General features: G+C 44.0%; 1 protein-coding gene and 1 non-coding gene across 8 annotated transcripts in view; one reads left to right on the top strand and one right to left on the bottom strand.

Moving 5' to 3' along the window:
- The window catches only part of map7d3 (MAP7 domain containing 3), a 133467-nt gene that overhangs the window by 24126 nt on the left and 87611 nt on the right, over nucleotides 1-21730 (top strand). Inside the window, exon 1 of one of the 7 annotated variants that reach the window (XM_043714261.2) lies at nucleotides 13579-13624. The exons of the other annotated variants lie outside the window; for them this stretch is intronic. Coding sequence (XP_043570196.2) covers nucleotides 13594-13624 — 31 coding nt within the window. The 5' untranslated portion in view covers nucleotides 13579-13593. Of the gene's footprint in view, nucleotides 1-13578; nucleotides 13625-21730 lie in introns of those variants that run through there. 7 annotated transcript variants of the gene reach the window in all.
- On the bottom strand, nucleotides 9838-9910 carry trnam-cau (transfer RNA methionine (anticodon CAU)). Its single transcript has one exon. It is a non-coding gene; the product is annotated as a tRNA-Met (tRNA).

Below are 21730 nucleotides of genomic sequence, written 5' to 3'. Positions count from 1 at the left end.
TAGGAGTTTGCATTATTGGAACTGCTACTGTTTCCAATCTGCATCAGTGGGCTGGTACCAGTCTGGATGTAAATTTGCAGGCAGTAACACTTTTTGAAGCATAATGAAGTCAGAAGCTGGCGGCTAAAAATTACAGCATGAATTGGACAAAATATTTAAGCAGTACTGCATAATACTGGCTGTTGAAATTCAGGACAGACTAATGTACTGAAAATTGTAAGGGAAAATAGATGGCATACTTCTTTATGGATCTCTTGGTGATATTGGCAGAAAGTTCGGAGACTTGCCAAACTTAATGTGGAATCTGTTCAAACAGTGCAAAGCAGCACTCAGCAAGTCAGTGAAGTGTTGACCACCATAAAACCAGGACAGTGTATTACAGGTCAAGGAAAGTTTTTATAGAACTGCTGACCAAGGACCAAACCCACCACGAATCCCGGATTTGATTCTGGTTGTGCCCACCTTCAGCACTGGACCTGGCTGAGAAAGAAGCCATTTCAGGCGTGTTAGTTGGAGACTAATCTGTGGAAAAAACACACCGGATCATCAACGCCACACTCACAGGAATCCGATTCACGAGAGAAGAAAAGGATAGCCAACTCCCATTCCTAGACGTGATGGTACAGAGAACACCGAACGGAGAATTCACTACAAGGGTATACAGGAAAGCCACACACACAGACCAAGTCCTAAACTATGAAAGTAACCACCCCAACACACACAAACTAAGCTGCATCAGGACACTATTCAAAAGGGCCACAACACACTGCAGTACACCAGAACTGCAAAAAGAAGAAGAGGAACACCTATACAAGGTATTTGCCAAAAACGGATACCCGCGCAACTTCATCAACAGATGCCTAAGAGAAAGACCACGGAACGAGGACATACCACAACCAAAAGGACTAGCCACACTACCATACATCAGGAGCATCTCGGAACTGACAGCCAGACTACTGCGACCCCTAGGACTCATAACGGCACACAAACCAACAGCCACGCTCAGACAACAACTCACCAGAACGAAGGACCCGATACCCAGCATGAACAAAACTAATATAGTGTACAAAATACCATGCAAGGACTGCACAAAACACTATATAGGACAAACAGGAAGACAGCTAACAATCCGCATACACGAACATCAACTAGCCACGAAACGACACGACCAGCTATCCTTAGTAGTCACACACGCAGACAATAAGCAACATAAATTCGACTGGGACAACACTACTATCATAGGGCAAGCCAGACAGAGAACAGCCAAGGAATTCCTAGAGGCATGGCATTCATCCACAAACTCCATCAACAAATACATCGGCCTGGACCCAATATACCAACCACTACAGCGGACAGCTGAAACTGACAACCGGAAGCGGCAGGGACAGACCACTATAAACACGGAGGAAACATCAAAGAAGCGCTTCGCAGGAGGCTCCCAAGCACTGATGATGTCGCCTAGCCAGGGGACGAAACGTTTGCAACAAAAACTTCCAGCTCGGCGAACAGAACCACAGCAACTAATCTGTGGAGGAGAGCAGATATTGCAGAGAGAGAAACAGACTTAATGTTTCGAGTTCAGTGACCTTCTTCAGGGCTGCACGGTGGCTTAGTGGTTAGCACTGCTGCCTCACAGCGCCAGGGACGCGGGTTCGATTCCAGCCTCGGGTGACTCCCCGTGTCTGCATGGGTTTCCTCCGGGTGCTCCTGTTTCCTCCCACAGTCCAAAGATGTGCAGGTCAAGGGAATTGGCCATGCTAAATTGCCCATTGTGTTAGGTGCATAGTCAGAGGGAAATGGGTCTGGGTGGGTTACTCTTCGGAGGGTCGGTGTGGACTCGTTGGGCTAAAGGGCCTGTTTCCTGTACTGTAGGTAATCTAATCATCTAATCTAATCTCTCCACAGATGCTGCCAGATCTGCTGAATTAGATTTTTAGATTACATTACAGTGTGGAAACAGGCCCTTCGGCCCAACAAGTCCACACCGACCCGCCGAAGCGCAACCCACCCATACCCCTACATTTACCCCTTACCTAACACTATGGGCAATTTAGCATGGCCAATTCACCTGACCTGCACATCTTTGGACTGTGGGAGGAAACCCACGCAAACATGGGGAGAACGTGCAAACTCCACACAGACAGTCGCCTGAGGCGGGAATTGAACCCGGGTCTCTGGCGCTGTGAGGCAGCAGTGCTAACCACTGTGCCACCGTGCCGCCCACGGTGGCCTCTAACATTGTTTCCAGTGAATATTTTGCAGATCTGGCCACAGCTACAAATTATTTAAATGTGTGAATTTAGTCAAGAATCTAGCAACTTTGAAGACAAGATGAAACTGCTAACAGTAAATGTTTGTAATACACTTAAACATGAACTGACTTTCTTTCTCAGCTAAATTAGACTCCTGCATGTGTCATCATATCCTCCTGACTGCTTTGGATATGGATAGACTTTATCTTCTATGCCTCAGTAAAAGAGCACCTGAAAGATCCATGGAAAGTCTTTACAGAACTGCTAACCTGAAAGGAAAAAAAATTAGTCAATCAGCGCATGGGGTTTGATGGATACATCTCTGGTCACACTACTTTTGAAGGGATAATGAACAGAACTATTGAAAGACAGCCAATAGATGTAGTGTATTTGACTTCCAAAATATAAGCCTTGAATATAATTAATAACTCAGCCTCAACCGCCCTCTATGGTAAAGAACTCCTCCGATTCACTACCTTGTGAGAGAAGAAATTCCTCTTCATCTCTTAAATGTACAACCCCTTTATTCTGAGATTGTGCCATCTGGTCTCAGAAGCTCTCATGATGGAAGACAACTTCTCCTCATCTACCATATCAAGAACTCTTAAGAATCCTGTACAGTCAGTCCTGATATAACATGATAGCTCTGTTCCCATGTATTCTCACATTATAAGAAAATCAGGCAATAGTCACTCCATTTAAACTCATGGGGCTGGAATCGTCTTATAGCCAATACAGGTAAGGAAAGTTTGCGTTCTATAAATAACAATCTAAATTCTTCAATCGCGTTTAAGCCAATTTGCGTTGAAGAACCGCATATTATAGCAGAACTGAATACAGTTTTCAATAATCTGGATTAGTGGTGCTGGAAGAGCACAGCAGTTCAGGCAGCATCCAAGGAGCAGCGAAATCGACGTTTCGGGCAAAAGCCCTTCAGCATTCAGCATCTTAGCCTGCTGGACACACTTTCCTCATTCCTGAAGAAGGGCTTATGCCCGAAACGTCGATTCTCCTGTTCCTTGGATGTTGCCTGATCTGCTGCGCTTTTCCAGCAACACATTTTCAGCTGTGCTCTGACTAGTGCCTTGTGAAGGTTTGTCAAAACCTCCCTACTTTTATATTTTCTTCCCTGTGAAATAATATATTATATGCTTAAGGAATATAAGCCAGAACACTAGGAACTTCCAGCTCTCAACGCGATGCACTAAACATGCGCTTGAAGTATATCAGAAGTGACAATTGGTGGGACTCTGCTTCATACCTTATTGGAGTGATGGTGACATCATCACCAGTCCCTTATAATGGGGCTAATGTCTTCCAGACCTCGTGAATAGTGGGTCCCCAGATGACAGAACTGGCCAATACTGGAGCCACTCTGAGGGGTTTAGGGCAGAGAGGGCAGCTGTTGCACCCTGATGGAGGGATGGGGGTTTCTCCAGCCAGGACTCTGTTCTCTTTCCTTCCACTTTCCTCTCCTCTGCAGCAGGGGTTCTATGATCAATGTCTCCCTGTTAGTTTTTGGATGAGGCATTGTTCAACTGCAGGCTCTTCCAACACTGTTCTAGTCGCAGTGGGACACATAGCGGTGAGGCTTTCTCTGCTGCATATTCAAAGGCAAGTGGGAGGATAAGTGAATAACCTCCAGCAGTCTCGCCAATGACAATTACACCAGCATTGCAACCATGGGCATAGGCAAGCGTTCGCAGTGTGAATGTTCAGCTTCCTCTTAACACAATGTAAAGATGGCACCTGATCTCGAGGAGGACATTTTAATAACACATATGAAACATTTCATTGGAAAGGGAACAAAATATTTTATTGGAATGAAGCACTTTCAACAACACAGTGCCTTCTCACTGCACCATAAGAATACCAGCTGCAGTTGAACCTGGAAGACTGCAGAGAAGGTTTACTATAAAGTTTGGGAGAAGATTTGTAGCTCGGGTGCTCGTTGTTGTGGTTCTATTTGCCGAGCTGGAAATTTTTGTTGCAAACGTTTCGTCCCCTGTCTAGGTGACATCCTCAGTGCTTGGGAGCCTCCTGTGAAGCGCTTCTATGGTGTTTCCTCCGGCATTTACAGTGGCCTGTCCCTGCCGCTTCCGGTTGTCAGTTTCAGCTGTCCGCTGTAGTGGCCGGTATATTGGGTCCAGGTCGATGTGTTTGTTGATGGAGTTTGTGGATGAGTGCCATGCTTCTAGGAATTCCCTGGCTGTTCTTTGTTTGGATACCCGAGCAATTTCATCAACAGATGCCTAAGAGAAAGACAACGGAACGAGGACATGCCGCAACCCAAAGGACTAGCCACACTACCATACATCAGGAGCATTTCAGAACTGACAGCCAGACTACTGCGACCACTAGGACTTATAACAGCACACAAACCAACAGCCACGCTCAGACAACAACTCACCAGAACGAAGGACCCGATACCCAGCATGAGCAAAACTAATGTAGTTTACAAAACCCCATGCAAGGACTGCACAAAACACTATATAGGACAAACGGGAAGACAGCTAACGATCCGCATCCACGAACATCAACTAGCCACGAAACGACACGACCAGCTATCCTTAGTAGCCACACACGCAGACGACAAGCAACATGAATTTGACTGGGACAACACTACCATTATAGGGCAAGCCAAACAAAGAACAGCCAGGGAATTCCTAGAGGCATGGCATTCATCCGTAAACTCCATCAACAAACACATCGACCTGGACCCAATATACCGGCCACTACAGCGGACAGCTGAAACTGACAACCGGAAGCGGCAGGGACAGGCCACTATAAATGCCGGAGGAAACACCACAGAAGCGCTTCACTGGAGGCTCCCAAGCACTGAGGATGTCACCTAGACAGGGGACGAAACGTTTGCAACAAAAATTTCCAGCTTGGCGAGCAGAACCACAACAAGTTTACTATACATTTATCTGGAATGAGTAATTGCCTTATGATAGCCTGTGGAGGTTAGAAGAGTCGGAGGTGACTTCATTGAAACATATAGGATCTTGAGGGGACTTGACAGAGTGGATGTGGAAAGGATGTTTCCTCTTTGGGGAGAGTCTAGAACCAAGGTCATAGTTCAAAAATAAGGTGGTGCCCATTTAAAACAGATGAGGAAACTTTTTTTCTCTCTGAGGGTTGAGTGTCTTTGGAATTTCTTGAGTAGGATACCAGTGAAGCCACACGTCGTGACTGCTTATAACATCCCTCAACTCTGAGTTCCATGAGGGAAGCTTCTGGCAGATATTGCCTTATTTTAATACTGTATTTGTGAAGCTGCTACAGATGTATGTTATTTGGAGTATTGTTTCAAATTTGTTCCATTGACTCGTGAAAGAACTGATTACACATTTTTTAAACTTGAAAATGTGGAAAATTTACCTACAACTGATCTTCCTTTTAAATCAAAAAGATAATGCTTCAAATGTAAAGATGTTTATAATTAACAGCTTTTGGAGCATTTAGGGAAAGTCATATCCAAACTAAGAGAAAGGCTGTGCATGGTAAAGAAGTGTAATGAGCATTTCTTTATTCATTCCATCTGTTCATGTTCAGTAACACAGCATTTTAAAGAAATGTTGATTTGCTACAAACCACACAAAATGCTGCTGGATTTCCTTCCTCTCCTTTTTAAACTTTGTTTATGTGCAGTGTTGCATTGCAGTGAATGGAGGGCCATGCACAGTTTGATCTTGCTGCATGCTGGCCCCACACATGCTTTCTGCATATTGTATGAGCATCAGGGGTTGACCTGATCTCTCACTCTGTAAAATGGCAACTGTAACCAATGATCTCAACATTAAAATTAACCAATTCACAATTCAAATTTTAAAAGTTAATATGGTCCTGGCAATCTTAATGAATTTCCTTATAGTTTATTAAGTAAAACAAAACTATTGCAAAGATTACTTCTTAAGTAAACAACAAGTCTGCTGACTCTGTGAAAGTCCACTTTGAAACAGGCTTGTGTCACTGGAATAGGACATGTTTCTGTGTTTTTTATATCTCTTCTGCTGTATCTTGGTTTCTTCTTGAACAGAGGAGCTAAGATGAGGATTGTGTGTTGTGCATGTTTTTTTTCCCTCATCTGAAACATTCTCTGTGCCTGATGTAATGGTGCTGATTTAATTCCTGTTTATCACTGATTTGTTTGCGAGATATAAGAAGTTCCTGTTTGAGGCAAATCTGAAAGGCTTGCTCTGTTGTCTGATTTCTCTCTTGCAGCTGTCGGGTTTCTTTTGACCATTTATTCTGCTTTTTTAAAAGAGATTAAAGCTTCATCCTTTGAGACCATAAGCAATAGGAGCAGGAGTAGGCTGATCGGCCCTTTACTCCATATTATAGTGGGATCGTGGCTGATCTGACAATCTGCATGTTTGCTTTCCTGACATTTCCATATTACCATTGATTCTCCTGATCAAGAATCTATCTAATCTGATGATAAATAACTTGATTAGATTACTTAGTGAGGAAACAGGTCCTTCGGCCCAACAAGTCCACACCGACCCGCCAAAGCGAAGCCCACCCATACCCCTACATTTACCCCTTCACCTAACACTACGGGCAATTTAGCATGGCCAATTCACCTGACCTGCACAGCTTTGTGACTGTGGGAGGAAACCGAAGCACCCGGAGGAAACCCATGCAGACACTGGGAGAACGTGCAAACTCCACACAGTCGCCTGAGGCGGGAATTGAACCCAGGTCTCTGGCGCTGCGAGGCAGCAGTGCTAACCACTGTACCACCGTGCTGCCCTTTTAAAGGTCACAACCTTTTAAAGGTCATCACAGAGACTTGGTTACAGGGGGGTCAGGACTGGCAGTTAAACCTCCATGGTTTTTCAACTTATCGAAAAGACAGAGAGGTGGGCAGAGGGGGTGGGGTTGCCTTGTTAGTTAAGAACAAAATTAAATCTATGGTATTGAATGACATGGCGTCGGATGATGTGGAGTCTGTGTGGGTGGAATTGAGGAACCACAAAGGCAAAAAAAACATAATTGGAGTTGTGTATAGACCTCCTAACAGTGGTCAGGACCAGGGACGCAACATGTACCGGGAAACAGAGGAGGCATGTCAGAAAGGCAAGGTTACATTGATCATGGGAGACTTCAATATGCAGGTGGACTGGGTAAATAATGTTGTTAGTGGATCTAAAGAAAGGGAATTCATGGAATGCTTACAGGATGGCTTTTTGGAACAGCTTGTCGTGGAGCCCACAAGAGAGCAGGCTATTCTGGACCTAGTGCTTTGCAATGAACCAGACTCTATAAAAGATCTTAAAGTAAGGGAACCCTTAGGAAGTAGCGACCATAATATGATAGAGTTCAGTCTGGAGTTTGAAAGGGAGAAGGCAAAATCGGATGTAATGGTGTTACAGTTGAATAAAGGTAATTATGAGGGCTTGAGAGAGGAACTGACTAAAATAGACTGGAAGCAGAGGCTAACCGGGAAGACAGTAGAGCAAAAATGGCAGGAGTTTGTAGGTATAATTGAGGACACTGTACAGAGGTTCATTCCCAAGAAAAGAAAGATTAACCGTGGAGGGATTAGACAACTTTGGCTGACAAAGGAAGTCAGGAAATGTATTAAAGAAAAAGAGAGATCCTATAAAGTGGCTAAGAACAGTGGGAAATCAGAAGATTGGGAAGGATACAAAAGCAAACCGAGGATAACAAAGAGTGTAATAAGAAAGGAGAGGATCAAATATGAAGGTAGGCTAGCCAGTAATATTAGAAATAATAGTAAAAGTTTCTTTCAGTACATAAGAAACAAACGACAGGCAAAAGTAGACACTGGGCCACTTCAAACTGATGCAGGAAGCCTAGTGATGGGAGATAAGGAAATAGCAGGAGAACTTAACAAGTACTTTGCGTCAGTCTTCACAGTGGAAGACATGAGTAATATCCCAACAATTAAAGGGAGTCAGGGGGCTGAGTTGAGTATGGTTGCCATTACGAAAGAGATAGTGCTAGAAAAGTTAAAAAGTCTTAAAATTGATAAATCTCCTGGCCCCGATGGGATACACCCTAGAGTTCTGAGAGAGGTGGCTGAGGAAATAGCAGAGGCATTGGTTGAGATCTTTCAAGAGTCACTGGAGTCAGGAAAAGTCCCGGATGATTGGAAGATTGCTGTTGTAACCCCCTTGTTCAAGAAAGGATCAAGGCAAAAGATGGAAAATTATAGGCCAATCAGCTTAACCTCGGTTGTTGGTAAAATTCTCGAATCCATCATTAAGGATGAGGTTTTTAAATTCTTGGAAGAGCAGAGTCTGATTAGAACAAGTCAACATGGATTTAGTAAAGGGAGGTCATGCCTGACAAACCTGTTGGAATTTTTTGAAGAGGTAACAAGTAGGTTAGACCAGGGAAACCCAGTGGATGTGGTCTATCTAGACTTTCAAAAGGCCTTTGATAAGGTGCCACACGGGAGGCTGCTGAGCAAGGTGAGGGCCCATGGTGTTCGAGGTGAGCTGCTGGGATGGATTAGGATTGGCTGTCTAACAGAAGGCAGAGAGTTGGGATAAAAGGTTCTTTTTCAGAATGGCAGCCGGTGACGAGCGGTGTCCCGCAGGGTTTGGTGCTGGGGCCACAGCTGTTCGCATTATATATTAATGATTTGGATGAGGGAACCGGGGGCATTCTAGCGAAGTTTGCTGATGATACAAAGTTAGGTGGACAGGCAGGTAGTACTGAGGAAGTGGGGAGGCTACAGAAGGATCTAGACAGGTTGGGAGAGTGGTCCAGGAAATGGCTGATGGAATTTAACGTGAGCAAGTGCGAGGTCTTGCACTTTGGCAAAAAGAATAAAAGCATAGACTACTTTCTAAATGGTGAGAAAATTAATAAAGCCAAAGCACAAAGGGATCTGGGAGTGCTAGTCGAGGATTCTCTAAAGGTAAACATGCAGGTTGAGTCCGTGATTAAGAAAGCGAATGCAATGTTGTCTCTTATTTCAAGAGGGTTGGAATATAAAAGCAGAGATGTACTACTAAGACTTTATAAAGCTCTGGTTAGGCCCCATTTGGAGTACTGTGTCCAGTTTTGGTCCCCACACCTCAGGAAGGACATACTGGCACTGGAACGTGTCCAGCGGAGATTCACACGGATGATCCCTGGAATGACAGGTCTAACATATGAGGAACGGCTGAGGATACTGGGATTGTATTCATTGGAGTTTAGAAGATTAAGGGGAGACTTAATAGAGATGTACAAAATAATACATGGCTTGGAAAAGGTGGATGTTAGGAAATTGTTTCAGTTAGACGAGGAGACTAGGACCCGTGGACACAGCCTTAGAATTAGAGGGGGTCATTTCAGAACAGAAATGCGGAGACATTTCTTCAGCCAGAGAGTGGTGGGCCTGTGGAATTCATTGCCACGGAGTGCAGTGGAAGCCGGGACACTAAATGTCTTCAAGGCCGAGATTGATAGATTCTTGTTGTCTAGAGGAATTAAGGGCTACGGGGAGAACGCTGGTAAGTGGAGCTGAAATGCGCATCAGCCATGATTGAATGGCGGAGTGGACTCGATGGGCCGAATGGCCTTACTTCCACTCCTATGTCTTATGGTCTTATGGTAACCTTGCCTCCTCTGAGGATTGAACTCAGGACCTTCAGATTATGAGACTGACGCGCTGCCGACTGCACTAAGAAGGCCAGCCGGCAACTTCATTCATTCATTCATTGAATTAGGATGTCTCTGGCTAGGCCAGCATTTATTGCCCATCCCTACTTGTCCAGAGGGCAGTCAAGATTCAACCACATTGCTGTGGGTCTGGAGTCAATGTAGGCCAGACCAGGTAAAGGTGGCAGATTCCCTTCCTAAAGAACATTAGTGAAATAGATAGGTTTTTCCAGCAATCAGTGATGGTTTTGTGGTCTTCATTAGACTCTTAATTCCAAATTAATGACATTTTTATTAATTTCTTTTAGGGGAAATGACAGACTAGTGGTAAAATCACTGGACTGTTAATCCAGAGACCCTGGTAATGTTCTGGGGAGCCAGGTTTGAATCCTGCCATGGCAGATGGTCAGATTAAAATTCAATGAAAATCTGGAATTAAGAGTCTTATGATGATCATGAATTCATTGCTCATTGTCAGGGGGAAAAAAAAGCGTTTGTTTCACTACTGTCTTTTAGGGAATGAATAGAACATAGAACAATCTGCTATCCATACCTGGTCTGGCCCACATATGACTCCAGACCCATAGCAATGTGGTTGACTCTTTACTGCTATCTGGGAAATTAGGAATGGGCAATAAATACTGGTCCAGCCATCAATGCCCTCATCCCATGAATGAATGAAACAACATAAAATTTGAACCTGGGCCCCTAGAACCTGGCTCTCTTCATTAATCATCTAGCAATTGTTTTATCGGTCATAGTATTGGAGCTGGAAGGTCATGTTGCGGCTGTACGTTAGTTAGGCCACTTTGGGAATATTGGATGCAATTCCGGTCTCCTTCCTATCGGAAGGATGTTGCAAAACTTGAAAAGGTTGAGAAAAGATTTAGAAGGATATTGCGAAGGTTGGAGGATTTGAGCTGTAGGGAGAGGATGGGGCTGTTTTCCCTGGACCGTTGTAGGCTGAGGGGTGACCTTTATAGATGTTTATAAAATCATGAGGGGCATGGATAGGGTAAATAGACAAGGTCTTTTCCCTGGGGTGGGGATGTCCAGAACTAAAGGGCATAGTTTTAGGGTGAGAGCGGAAAGATGTAAAAAAGATCTAAGGGGCAACATTTTCACGCAGAGGTGATGCGTGTTTGGAATGAGCTGCCAGAGGAAGTGGTGGATGCTGGTACAATTGCAACGTTTAAAAGGCATCTGGATGTGTATATGAATAGGAAGGGGTTTGGAGGGATATGCGCCGGGTGCTGGCAAGTGGGACCAGATTGGGTTGGCATGGATGGGTTGGACCGAAGGGTCTGTTTCTGTGCTGTACATTTCTATGACTATAATAGCATTTTATACTCAACCCCCAGTGTTATTGCTTAATTAGTAGTGAGCAGGCAACAGGAGAAGGAATCTTGGCTGATAGATTTGATCAAGACAGACTAGAATTTCTATCGCTACTTGCACATTCTCACGAAGGCACAGTAATCTTTACAACTAATAAAATGTAGCTTGTTTTGTAGGAAATAGTTGGTAGAAAAATGTTTGTAGTTTTCTCCCCTGTTTAAAGGTAATGATGAAATAGATTGCTTTGCTTTTCACGAGAAAGTTAGAAATTGTAACTTTTGAGCTTTACTTAAGGTCCCACATGCACCTGTTGTGCAGCAACAAAGTTCAATGTTGCAAGAGGCTCTTGCAACAATCTGAGGAGGTGCGCCTTATTTCTCGCTTGACCTCCGCATATGTTCCACTGATGTATCAAGTTATCGGAGGCAGTTGCCTCATCTCAATGTTTTCATCTGAGTCAGTAACTCATGGGTTCAAATCTCACTTAGAGCACTGTGTGTCTTGTTGCAGCAGAAGGTTGAATGGACTCATCGAAGAGGCTTTAAACGTTAAATGTAGAGTTGATAGAAGCTGTTTTGCCTAGTGGGGCAGTCCATCTTGAGAGAACATACAATTATCATTAGGTTGTTCCAGAGTAAAATCAGGAATTGCTTTATATAAGGTATAGCGGAAATTGGGAAACAGGTTTTTTTTCTCTCATTCTATCACCACCCTCAACACAAACTGCTACGTGTTAGAGGTTTCAAAACTGAGACTTTTTTCTTTCTATTTGCATAAGGGGTGTGGAATAAAGATGGATAAGTGGATTGAGGCATCATTCGACCTGTTCTGTTCAAGTTGTAGTGAGTGGTCTGTGTGTTCTTAATACTGCTCAGGTGCCATCTATCTTTCTCTCTCAATCTCTTCCACACCAATTCTAATAATTGCTATTCATTCTCCATAGATTCTCCAGTTTTGATTGTATTTTGGGCATGGTTAGAACTTAAGTCCCTTCCTGTCTGTTTTACAAAATACGTCAAGTACAGAGTTTAATTCACACTTCATAATGCATCAAAAAGCAGTGTTTAGAGTTAGCTTGCTTCTAGTGTTTTGACAACAGTGCAGTGACCCTGTTCTAACCCACAAGGTCTAAGTTATGTTGATGACTTTATTTATTCATCATGATGTCATTTCTGAGTAAAGCTAATTAAATAAATATCTAACTCTGTTACTACGGCTAACTGTGCTGGGAGTCATGTGATAAAGTAATGTACTCTTCATGTTTCTGTCCTTGGAGTCAATTGCTTGTTGTTTCTCCTGATCTGCAAGGTTGGTTTATCAATTTAAGAAACATAATATTGTTTAGCAATAATTTCAGCTGGCTCAGAGTGAATGACTGGAAGCGGTGCTTGTGCCCTCTCTGTAATGCTTTGTTAATTTAACTTTGTGAATGTTGTGTGGTTCACTTTCTAACATTCTAGCCTCTGAAGGTTGTGCATTCAACAAGAACCATTCTGAAATAAATTTACCCAGAGCAGGAAGAAACCCGCTCACCCTTAAAGGCAAGGAAATAACTTGCTCTCCAGTAGTATCAGAGGGTTCAAACAGGAGAAGGTATTATTCAGCAATAATTCTCTTCATTAATTGGTGGGTAAAGTAAGGACGCATATTTTTGAGCTCTGGGGAACTCCATTCTCACTCTAGTGTATTACGCCTTATCCTTTGGAGAGATTATTCTGTTTGTCTGGTATGGAATGTTGGCTGTGTACTGTTGTGAAATGCTATCACTAGTATTTGGAGATTGCTTCGCTTTGATGCGGTTACTCTGGAACTGTGTTTACTTTGGATGGGAGCAGGGCTTCCAAAAGTGCCCCTAAGCTGTTTAACATACAGCATGTATGCTTTCCACAAATAATTGGCAAAAAGGGATTTCTAGAGGGAAGTACCGTCCACGTGAGTGGGAAATACTGGAAATGTAATGCATCATGGGAGGTTTTTCTAAATTCAGTAATCTAGTTAAAAGGTTAACAAGGTAGCTGACTCAGCTGACTAAGGAACAGTCAACAGTCAATCACCTGAAGCCTAAATAGTGCCTCAATATTGTTAATTACTACTGAAGTTTAACAAGTGAGTAATTTCAGCTCTGTTTAAAAAAGACAATGTGAAAAGCACATGATCAGTATGCTTCCTCGAACAGTTGGGAGAAGATGCAGCTTGAGTGAGAGAGTGATACTGGATATTTAATGCTTCGTGGGAGTTCAGTCCATAGGCGAAGAGGTGCTTTTTGTTTTATTTGATTTGTACAGTCCATACAGAGTTAGTAGTATATAAGGCTCTTCTTCAGCTTCAACTGAGCAGACAGAGGGTTGTGAATCTGTGGAATTCCCTGCCCAGTGAAATGGTTGAGTCCTCATTGAATGTTTTTAAAGGTAAGATAGATAATTTTTTGAACAAAGAAGGAATTAAGGGTTGTGGTGAGAGGGTGGGTTAGTGGAGCTGAGTCCATGAAAAGATCAGTCATGATCTTATTGAATGGTGGAGCAGGCGCGAGGGGCCAGACGGCCTACTCCTGCTCCTAGTTCATATGTTCTTATGACTGCCAGAAGGAATTAACTGAGAAACAACTGGAATAAGTGAAAATCAGGGCCAATATAATGGAATATGTTAGCAAAGTAGTTTAAGTGATGCGAGTTAATGTATTCTTATATAACCATAACTTTTTTTAGAAAAGAGATTTACTAAAGGGTTTAACAGAAGTCATGACAGCAGAGTTCTCACCCATGATTTGCTTCTCCTGTGCTATGTGGCAAATCATTAAAGTTTCATTGGTCACAAACAAAAACAAAAATTGTTGGAAAAATGTCTGGCAGCACATGAGGAGAGAAATCAGTTAATGTTTTGGGTGCAGTGACCACTCTTCAGAATTCTTCAGTTCAGAAAGTTTCGGTTGTTCCTGGTGACCAAGTACAGGAAGTGTGTCCAACTGCAGCTCATATCTAACCACATTTTGGAGCTGGAGCTGCTAGTGAATTCACTGTGGAGCATCCGTAAAGCTGAGCAAGTTGTGTATAGCGCATTCAATAAGTTGGTCACACAACATGGACAGAGTAAGCAGGTAGAAAAGAATGGGTTCTGGATCAGTGGTGCTGGAAGAGCACAGCAGTTCAGGCAGCATCCAAGGAGCTTCGAAATCGACGTTTCGGGCAAAAGCCCTTCATCAGGAATAAAGGCAGAGAGCCTGAAGCGTGGAGAGATAAGCTAGAGGAGGGTGGGGGTGGGGAGAAAGTAGCATAGAGTACAATGGGTGAGTGGGGGAGGGGATGAAGGTGATAGGTCAGGGAGGAGAGGGTGGAGTGGATAGGTGGAAAAGGAGATAGGCAGGTAGGACAAGTCCAGACAAGTCATGGGGACAGTGCTGAGCTGGAGGTTTGGAACTAGGGTGAGGTGGGGGAAGGGGAAATGAGGAAACTGGTGAAGTCCACATTGATGCCCTGGTGAAGGAGGCCCAGGTCCCCCTCCCACTCTGCCGAGGACATGGAGGTCCTGGGCCTTCTTCACCGCCGCTCCCTCACCACCAGACGCCTGGAGGAAGAACACCTCATCTTCCGCCTTGGAACACTTCAACCCCAGGGCATCAATGTGGACTTCAGACCAGGCAAGTATGGGAGTTTGCTTCCCTAAAGGACTTCAGTGAACCAGATGGGTTTTTTCTGACAATTGACAGTGGATTCATGGTTGTTATTAGACCTTTTATAGAGTCATAGAGATGTACAGCATGGAAACAGGCCCTTCGGTCCAACCCGTCCATGCCGACCAGATATCCCAACCCAATCTAGTCCTACTTTCCAGGTTTTTATTGAGTTTAAATTCCACCATCTGCCATAGCGGGATATTAGTACCAATGACAGAGGTAGGAAAAGAGATGAGGTCATGAAAGATCTTTAGATCAAGTAGATTGGATGGGGCGGTGTTTGTGCAGTGTGTCCAGAAAGCTTTTCTAACTCAGTATGTAGATTGTCCGACCAGAGGGGAGGCCATATTGGATTTGGTACTTGGTAACGAACCGGGACAAGTGATGAGCTTGTTAGTGGGTGAGCATTTTGGTGATGGTGACCACAATTCTGTGACTTTCACCTTGGTTATGGAGAGAGATAGGTGCGTGCAACAGGGTAGCTTTTACAATTGGGGAAGGGTAAATACGATGCTGCAAGACAGGATCTGAGGAGCATAAATTGGGAGCATAGGCTGTCAAGGAAGGATGTCGTTGAAATGTGGAACTTTTTCAAGGAACAGATACGACGTGTCCTTGATATGTATGTACCTGTCAGCCAGGAAAGAGATGGTCGTGTGAGGGAACCTTAGGTGACGAGGGAGGTTGTATGTCTTGTAAAGAGGAAGAAGGAGGCTTACATAAGGTTGAGGAAACAGGGTTCAGACAGAGCAGTGGAGGGATACAGGATAGCCAGGAGGGAGCTGAAGAAAGGGATTAGGAGAACTGAGAGGGGGCATGAAAAATCTTTGGCGGGTAGGATCAAGGATAACTCCAAGGCATTTTATGCCTATGTGAGAAACATGAGAATGACGAGAGCGAGGGTAGGTCCGATCAAGGACAGTAGTGGGAGACTGTGTATTGAATCGGAAGAGATAGGAGAGGTCTTGAATGAGTACTTTTCTTCAGTATTTACAAATGAGAGGGACCGTATTGTTGAAGAGGAGCGTATGAAACGGACTGGTAAGCTAGAGGAGATACTTGTTAGGAAGGAAGATGTGTTGGGCATTTTGAAAAACTTGAGGATAGACAAGTCCCCCGGGCCTGACGGGATATATCCTAGGATTATGTGGGAAGCAAGAGAGGAAATTGCAGAACCGTTGGCAATGATCTTTTCATCACTGTCAACGGGGGTGGTACCAGGGGACTGGAGAGTGGCGAATGTTGTGCCCCTGTTCAAAAAAGGGAATAGGGATAACCCCGGGAATTACAGGCCAGTTAGTCTTACTTCGGTGGTAGGTAAAGTAATGGAAAGGGTACTGAGGGATAGGATTTATGAGTATCTGGAAAGACACTGCTTGATTAGGGACAGCCAGCACGGATTTGTGAAGGGTCGGTCTTGCCTTACAAGTCTGATTGAATTCTTTGAGGAGGTGACCAAGCATGTGGATGAGGGTAGAGCAGTGGATGTAGTGTACATGGATTTTAGTAAGGCATTTGATAAGGTTCCCCATGGTAGGCTTATGCGGAAAGTCAGGAGGCATGGGATAGTGGGAAATTTGGCCAGTTGGATAGAGAACTGGCTAACCGGTCGAAGTCAGAGAGTGGTGATAGATGGTAAATATTCAGCCTGGAGCCCAGTTGCAAGTGGAGTTCCACAGGGATCAGTTCTGGGTCCTCTGCTGTTTGTAATTTTTATTAATGACTTGGGAGAGGGAGTCGAAGGGTGGGTCAGTAAATTTGCAGACGATACGAAGATTGGTGGAGTTGTGGATAGTGAGGGCGGCTGTTGTCGGCTGCAAAGGGACTTAGATATGATGCAGAGCTGGGCTGAGGAGTGGCAGATGGAGTTCAACCCTGCCAAGTGTGAGGTTGTCCATTTTGGAAGGACAAATAAGAATGCGGAATACAGGGTTAACGGTAGGGTTCTTAGTGAGGTGGAGGAGCAGAGGGATCTTGGGGTCTATGTTCATAGATCTTTGAAGGTTGCCACTCAGGTGGATAGAGTTTGTAAGAAGGCCTATGGTGTATTAGCGTTCATTAGCAGAGGGATTGAATTCAAGAGTCGTGAGGTGATGTTGCAGCTGTACAGGACCTTGGTAAGGCCACATTTGGAGTACTGTGTGTAGTTCTGGTCGCCTCACTTTAGGAAAGATGTGGAAGCTTTGGAGAGGGTGCAGAGAAGATTTACCAGGATGTTGCCTGGAATGGAGAATAGGTTGTACGAGGATAGGTTGAGAGTGCTAGGCCTTTTCTCATTGGAACGGCGAAGGATGATGGGTGACATGTTAGAGGTTTATAAGATGATCAGGGGAATAGATAGAGTAGACAGTCAGAGACTTTTTCCCCGGGTACAACAGAGTGTTACAAGGGGACATAAATTTAAGGTGAAGGGTGGAAGGGAAAGGGGAGATGTCAGGGGTGGGTTCTTTACCCAGAGAGTGGTGGGGGCATGGAATGCGCTGCCTGTGGGAGTGGTAGAGTCAGAATCTTTGGTGACATTTAAGCGGCAATTGGATAGGTACATGGATGGGTGCTTAAGCTAGAACAAATGTTCGGCACAACATTGTGGGCCGAAGGGCCTGTTCTGTGCTGTATTGTTCTATGTTCTATGAAAGCAGAAATTAGGGATCTAGGAAGTGGATTAAAGAACAGGACCCAAAAGATAGTAATGTCTGAATTACTTCCCAATGTCATGTATTAGTGAGTAAAGGTTAGTCCAGATGAATGCAGAAGGGTAAGCTTTAGATTTCTAGGACATTGGGACTGTTTTGAGGATGCACCTGAACTGGAATGGAATCAACATCCTTGCGGGGATGATATTAGGTGATGCTGGGGAGAGTTGAAATTACCTTGATGGATTTGGAATCCAGAGGGAATATTCAGCAAGGGAAGATGGACGACTAAAATTAGAAGTGACAGCAAGTGAGTCAGGAAGGCATAGACATTATAGGCAAATTAAGGCACAAGGGAATTTGTCACGGTTGGATGATATTTATTTTAATGCAAAGAGTCTGACAAAGCAGATGAGTTGAGGGCACAAGTTAAAACATGAAGGTACAATGTCATTGCTGTCAATGAGACATGGTTGGAAGAGGGGCAGGATTAATATCCCAGGATACGTGGTTCTCAGGTGAGACCGGGAAGGAGATAAAAAGGAGAAGGTGTCGCAATTTCGATCAGGGAAGCTATTACAGCTGTAAGGAAGGATGAAATCTTAAGTTTCTCAAATAAAGCCGCATGGGTAGAATTCTGAAAGCACAAAAGGAGCAATCTCATTGCTGGGAGTGTACTCTAGACCCCCTAACAGTCTGAGAGAAATAGAAAAGTAGGTATATAGGTAAATTTCAGGCAAGTGTAAGAGTAATAGATCATATGGAATTTCAACATCCCTGACATTAACTGAGATAGGCATTGTGTGAAAGGTTTGGAGGGAGTGGAATTCTTAAAATGCATCTGGAGAGCTTTATAAGCCGGAACGGAGAAGACCTGATGAAAGGGAGTAGTCTGGACTTAATTTTATGTAACGGATTTTATGTAATGGGTGGCACGGTGGCTCAGTAGTTAGCACTGCTGCCTCACAGCACCAGGGTCCCGGGTTCAATTCCAGCCTTGGGCGACTGTCTGTGTGGAGTTTGCACATTCTCTCCGTGTCTGTGTGGGTTTCCTCCAGGTGCTCTGGTTTCCTCCCACAGTCCAAAGATGTGCAGGTCAGGTGAATTGGCCATGCTAAATTGCCCATAGTGCTAGGTACATTAGTCAGAGGGAAATTGGTCTGAGTAGGTTACTCTTCGGAGCGGTCGGTGTGGACTGGTTGGGCCGAAGGGCCTGTTTCCACATTGTAGGGAATCTAGTCGTCTAGAAGCTGAGTAAGTGTTTGAAGTATCAGTGGGGGAGTGTTTTGTCAACATAATCATAACTCCGTAAAATTCAAGATTGTTCGGGAAAAGGACAAGAATGGGCCTGAAAGCCAAGCTCCCAACTGGGGGAGGGCTACCTTTAATACAATCAGCTGTGATTTGTCCCCAGTGGTCTGGGAGTAGATGCTTTCAAGTAAATCTGTTTCCAAGTGGGATGCATTCAAGAAGGAAATACCATATATACCTGTGTGTAGGTTGATCTCATGAATAAGTCAACCTTTATTTTGGCCAAAAAATCTGGTATTTTTCATATACTTCATGTGTAAGTGGAGCCTATTTTTTCAGGGGTCTCTTCCTGACCATATATGATTAGATTAGATTCCCTACAGTGTGGAAACGGGCCATTTGGCCTAACAAGTCCACACCAACCCTCCGAAGAGAAACCCACCCAGACCCATTCCCCTCTGACGAAAGCACCTAACACTATGGACAATTTAGCATGGCCAATTCACCTAACCTGTACATCTTTGGGAGGAAACCGGAACACCCAGAGGAAACCCACGCAGACACTGGGAGAATGTGCAAACTCCACACAGACAGTCACCCAAGACTGGAATCGAACCTGGGTCCCTGACGCTGTGAGGCAGCAGTGCTAACCACTGAGCCACCGTGCAGCCTTAAAGGGCATGATTTGCACATTTTTGATTCAAATGCAATACCTGCGTCATCACATGTTACGCGCACCAGTATATATTTGCACAACGTGATCTCCAAATTGTCAAATTGAATGTTGATAACTATATATACTCTATATAATTTATTTATGTAATATTTACATACATATATTTGCCCTGTGCATGCAAATCCCCCCCGGTAGATGGCCTGACCACCTGGTATGCCTATTTATGTTTGTACATATGTGGAGACCTGCATTCTCTTTACGGTACTGGTAGCTGGAATATGGTATGACGGTACCATTCTACCGTAGCAGGCAGAATGGAGACAGTTATTTTGTAGATAAATATTCAATAATAGCCCTAATTCTCATTCCTTTTGTTTATTGTTTTATATAGAGATTTGGCTCTTGTTTGTCCCTTTTTTGACTCGTGCCAAGCATGAATTTCATCCCCTCAAACAATACCTTGTGTATAAGTTGACCCCCTAATTTCAGCTTTAAAAAAGTCTTCAAAACTTGACCTATACACTAGTATATATGGTATAGAGAGTACGGAGCCAACATCCTCCAATAAAGAGGGTAGGACTATCAAATCATGTGAACCCTGAATATCAAAGATTAGATTAGATTCCCTACAGTATGCAAATAGACCCTTCGGCTCAACAAGTCCACACCAACCGTACAAAGAGTAACCCACTCAGACTCATTCCCCTACCCTATATTTACCCCTGACTAACGCACCTAACACTCTGGGCAGTTTAGCATTGCCAATTCAACTGAGCACATTTTTGGATTGTGGGAGGAAACCGGGACACCCAGAGGAAACCCACATAGACATTGGGGGAATGTGCAAACTCCTCACAGACAGTCACCCAGTGTGTGAATTGAGCCGGGTCCCTGGTGCTATGAGGCAGCAATGCTAACCACTGAGCCAACGTGCTGCCCCAAAGGATATAGGGCACTGGATTAAGAGAAAAAGGGGAGACTTACAGCAGAGGTCCTAGAGGAATATTGAATGTGCAAAAGGGAAATTCGGAAAGCTAAATGGGCTATTAAAGGATACTACTGAAAAATGTGTTGCTGGAAAAGCTTATACCCGAAATGTCGATTCGCCTGCTCCTTTGGTGCTGCCTGACCTGCTGCGCTTTTCCAGCAACACATTTTTCAGCTCTGATCTCCAGCATCTGCTGTCCCCACTTTCTCTTATGAAAGGATACTGACAGGTAAAATAAATGAAAATCTGAAGTTATTTTACAAATGCATTCATGGTAAAAGGATATTGAGGGAAAAGAGTAGGGCCCATTTAAGGTAATTTGTGTGTGGATCCAGAGGATGTAGGTAGGATTCTAAATGAATATTATGTGTTGGTGTTCACTAGTGACAGGGAGGAATCTAGAAATCAGGGAAAGGGCCTGTTGATACACTTAAAGAAGTTACCATAGATAGGCAGGAGGTCCTGAGTGGTCTGGTAGGTTTAAAAGGAGATAAACCTCTAGGCTGGATGAAATGTATCCCAGGCTGATGAATGAGGCAAGGAGGAAATAGTAGGGGCACTTGCAAAAATCTTCAATTTTTATCTGGCCTCTGGGGAAGTACTAGAGGACAGGCAATATGGTCCTGTTACTCAAGAAGGGAGCAAGGGATAATCCAGGAAACTACAAAGCAATCAGTCTAACCTCTGTGGTGGGGAAACAGTTGGAGACAATTCTAAGCGACAGAATTATTCTGCATTTGGAGAGACAGGGATTCATCAGGAACAGTCAGAATGGTTTCGTTAAGGGAAGGCTGTGTCTGATCGAGTTGATTGAATTTTCCAACGAGGTGATCAGGTCTGTGGGTGGGGGTAATGCTATTGATGTAGTCTACTGGATTTCAGCAAGGCTTTTGATAAGGTCCCGTATGGGAGTCAGATAGCAAAGGTAAGAGCCTGCGGGATCCTTGGAAATTTGACTCCAGAATTGGGTGGTGTGGCAGGAGGCAGAGTGTGATGATTGAGGGGTGTTTTTCCAACTTGAAGTCTGTGACAAGTGGGTTCCTGCAGGAGGCAGTGTTGGGGCCCTTGCTGTTTGGCCCTATCTCCTTTTAATCTGAGCAGACCACTCAGAAGCTCGTGTTTGTCTATGCTAATTTCTTTAATTGTGTCACAGACTCTCTCCCTACCACTCAGCCAATTATAAATAATTTAGACTTGAATGTTGGAGGTTTATCAGTCAGTTCACAGACAATGTAAAAATTCAGTAAATAGGAGGAGAGCCTTAGTTTACAGGAGTATATAGATAGGCTGGACAAA

Source organism: Chiloscyllium plagiosum, unplaced genomic scaffold, assembly GCF_037043375.1.
Source record: "Chiloscyllium plagiosum isolate Xiang-an unplaced genomic scaffold, Cpla_swu_hap1 HiC_scaffold_11, whole genome shotgun sequence".
In the NCBI taxonomy this organism is placed as follows: domain Eukaryota; kingdom Metazoa; phylum Chordata; class Chondrichthyes; order Orectolobiformes; family Hemiscylliidae; genus Chiloscyllium; species Chiloscyllium plagiosum.
Note: the sequence above shows the minus strand (reverse complement) of the source record. Positions and strands in the feature narration are given on the sequence as shown.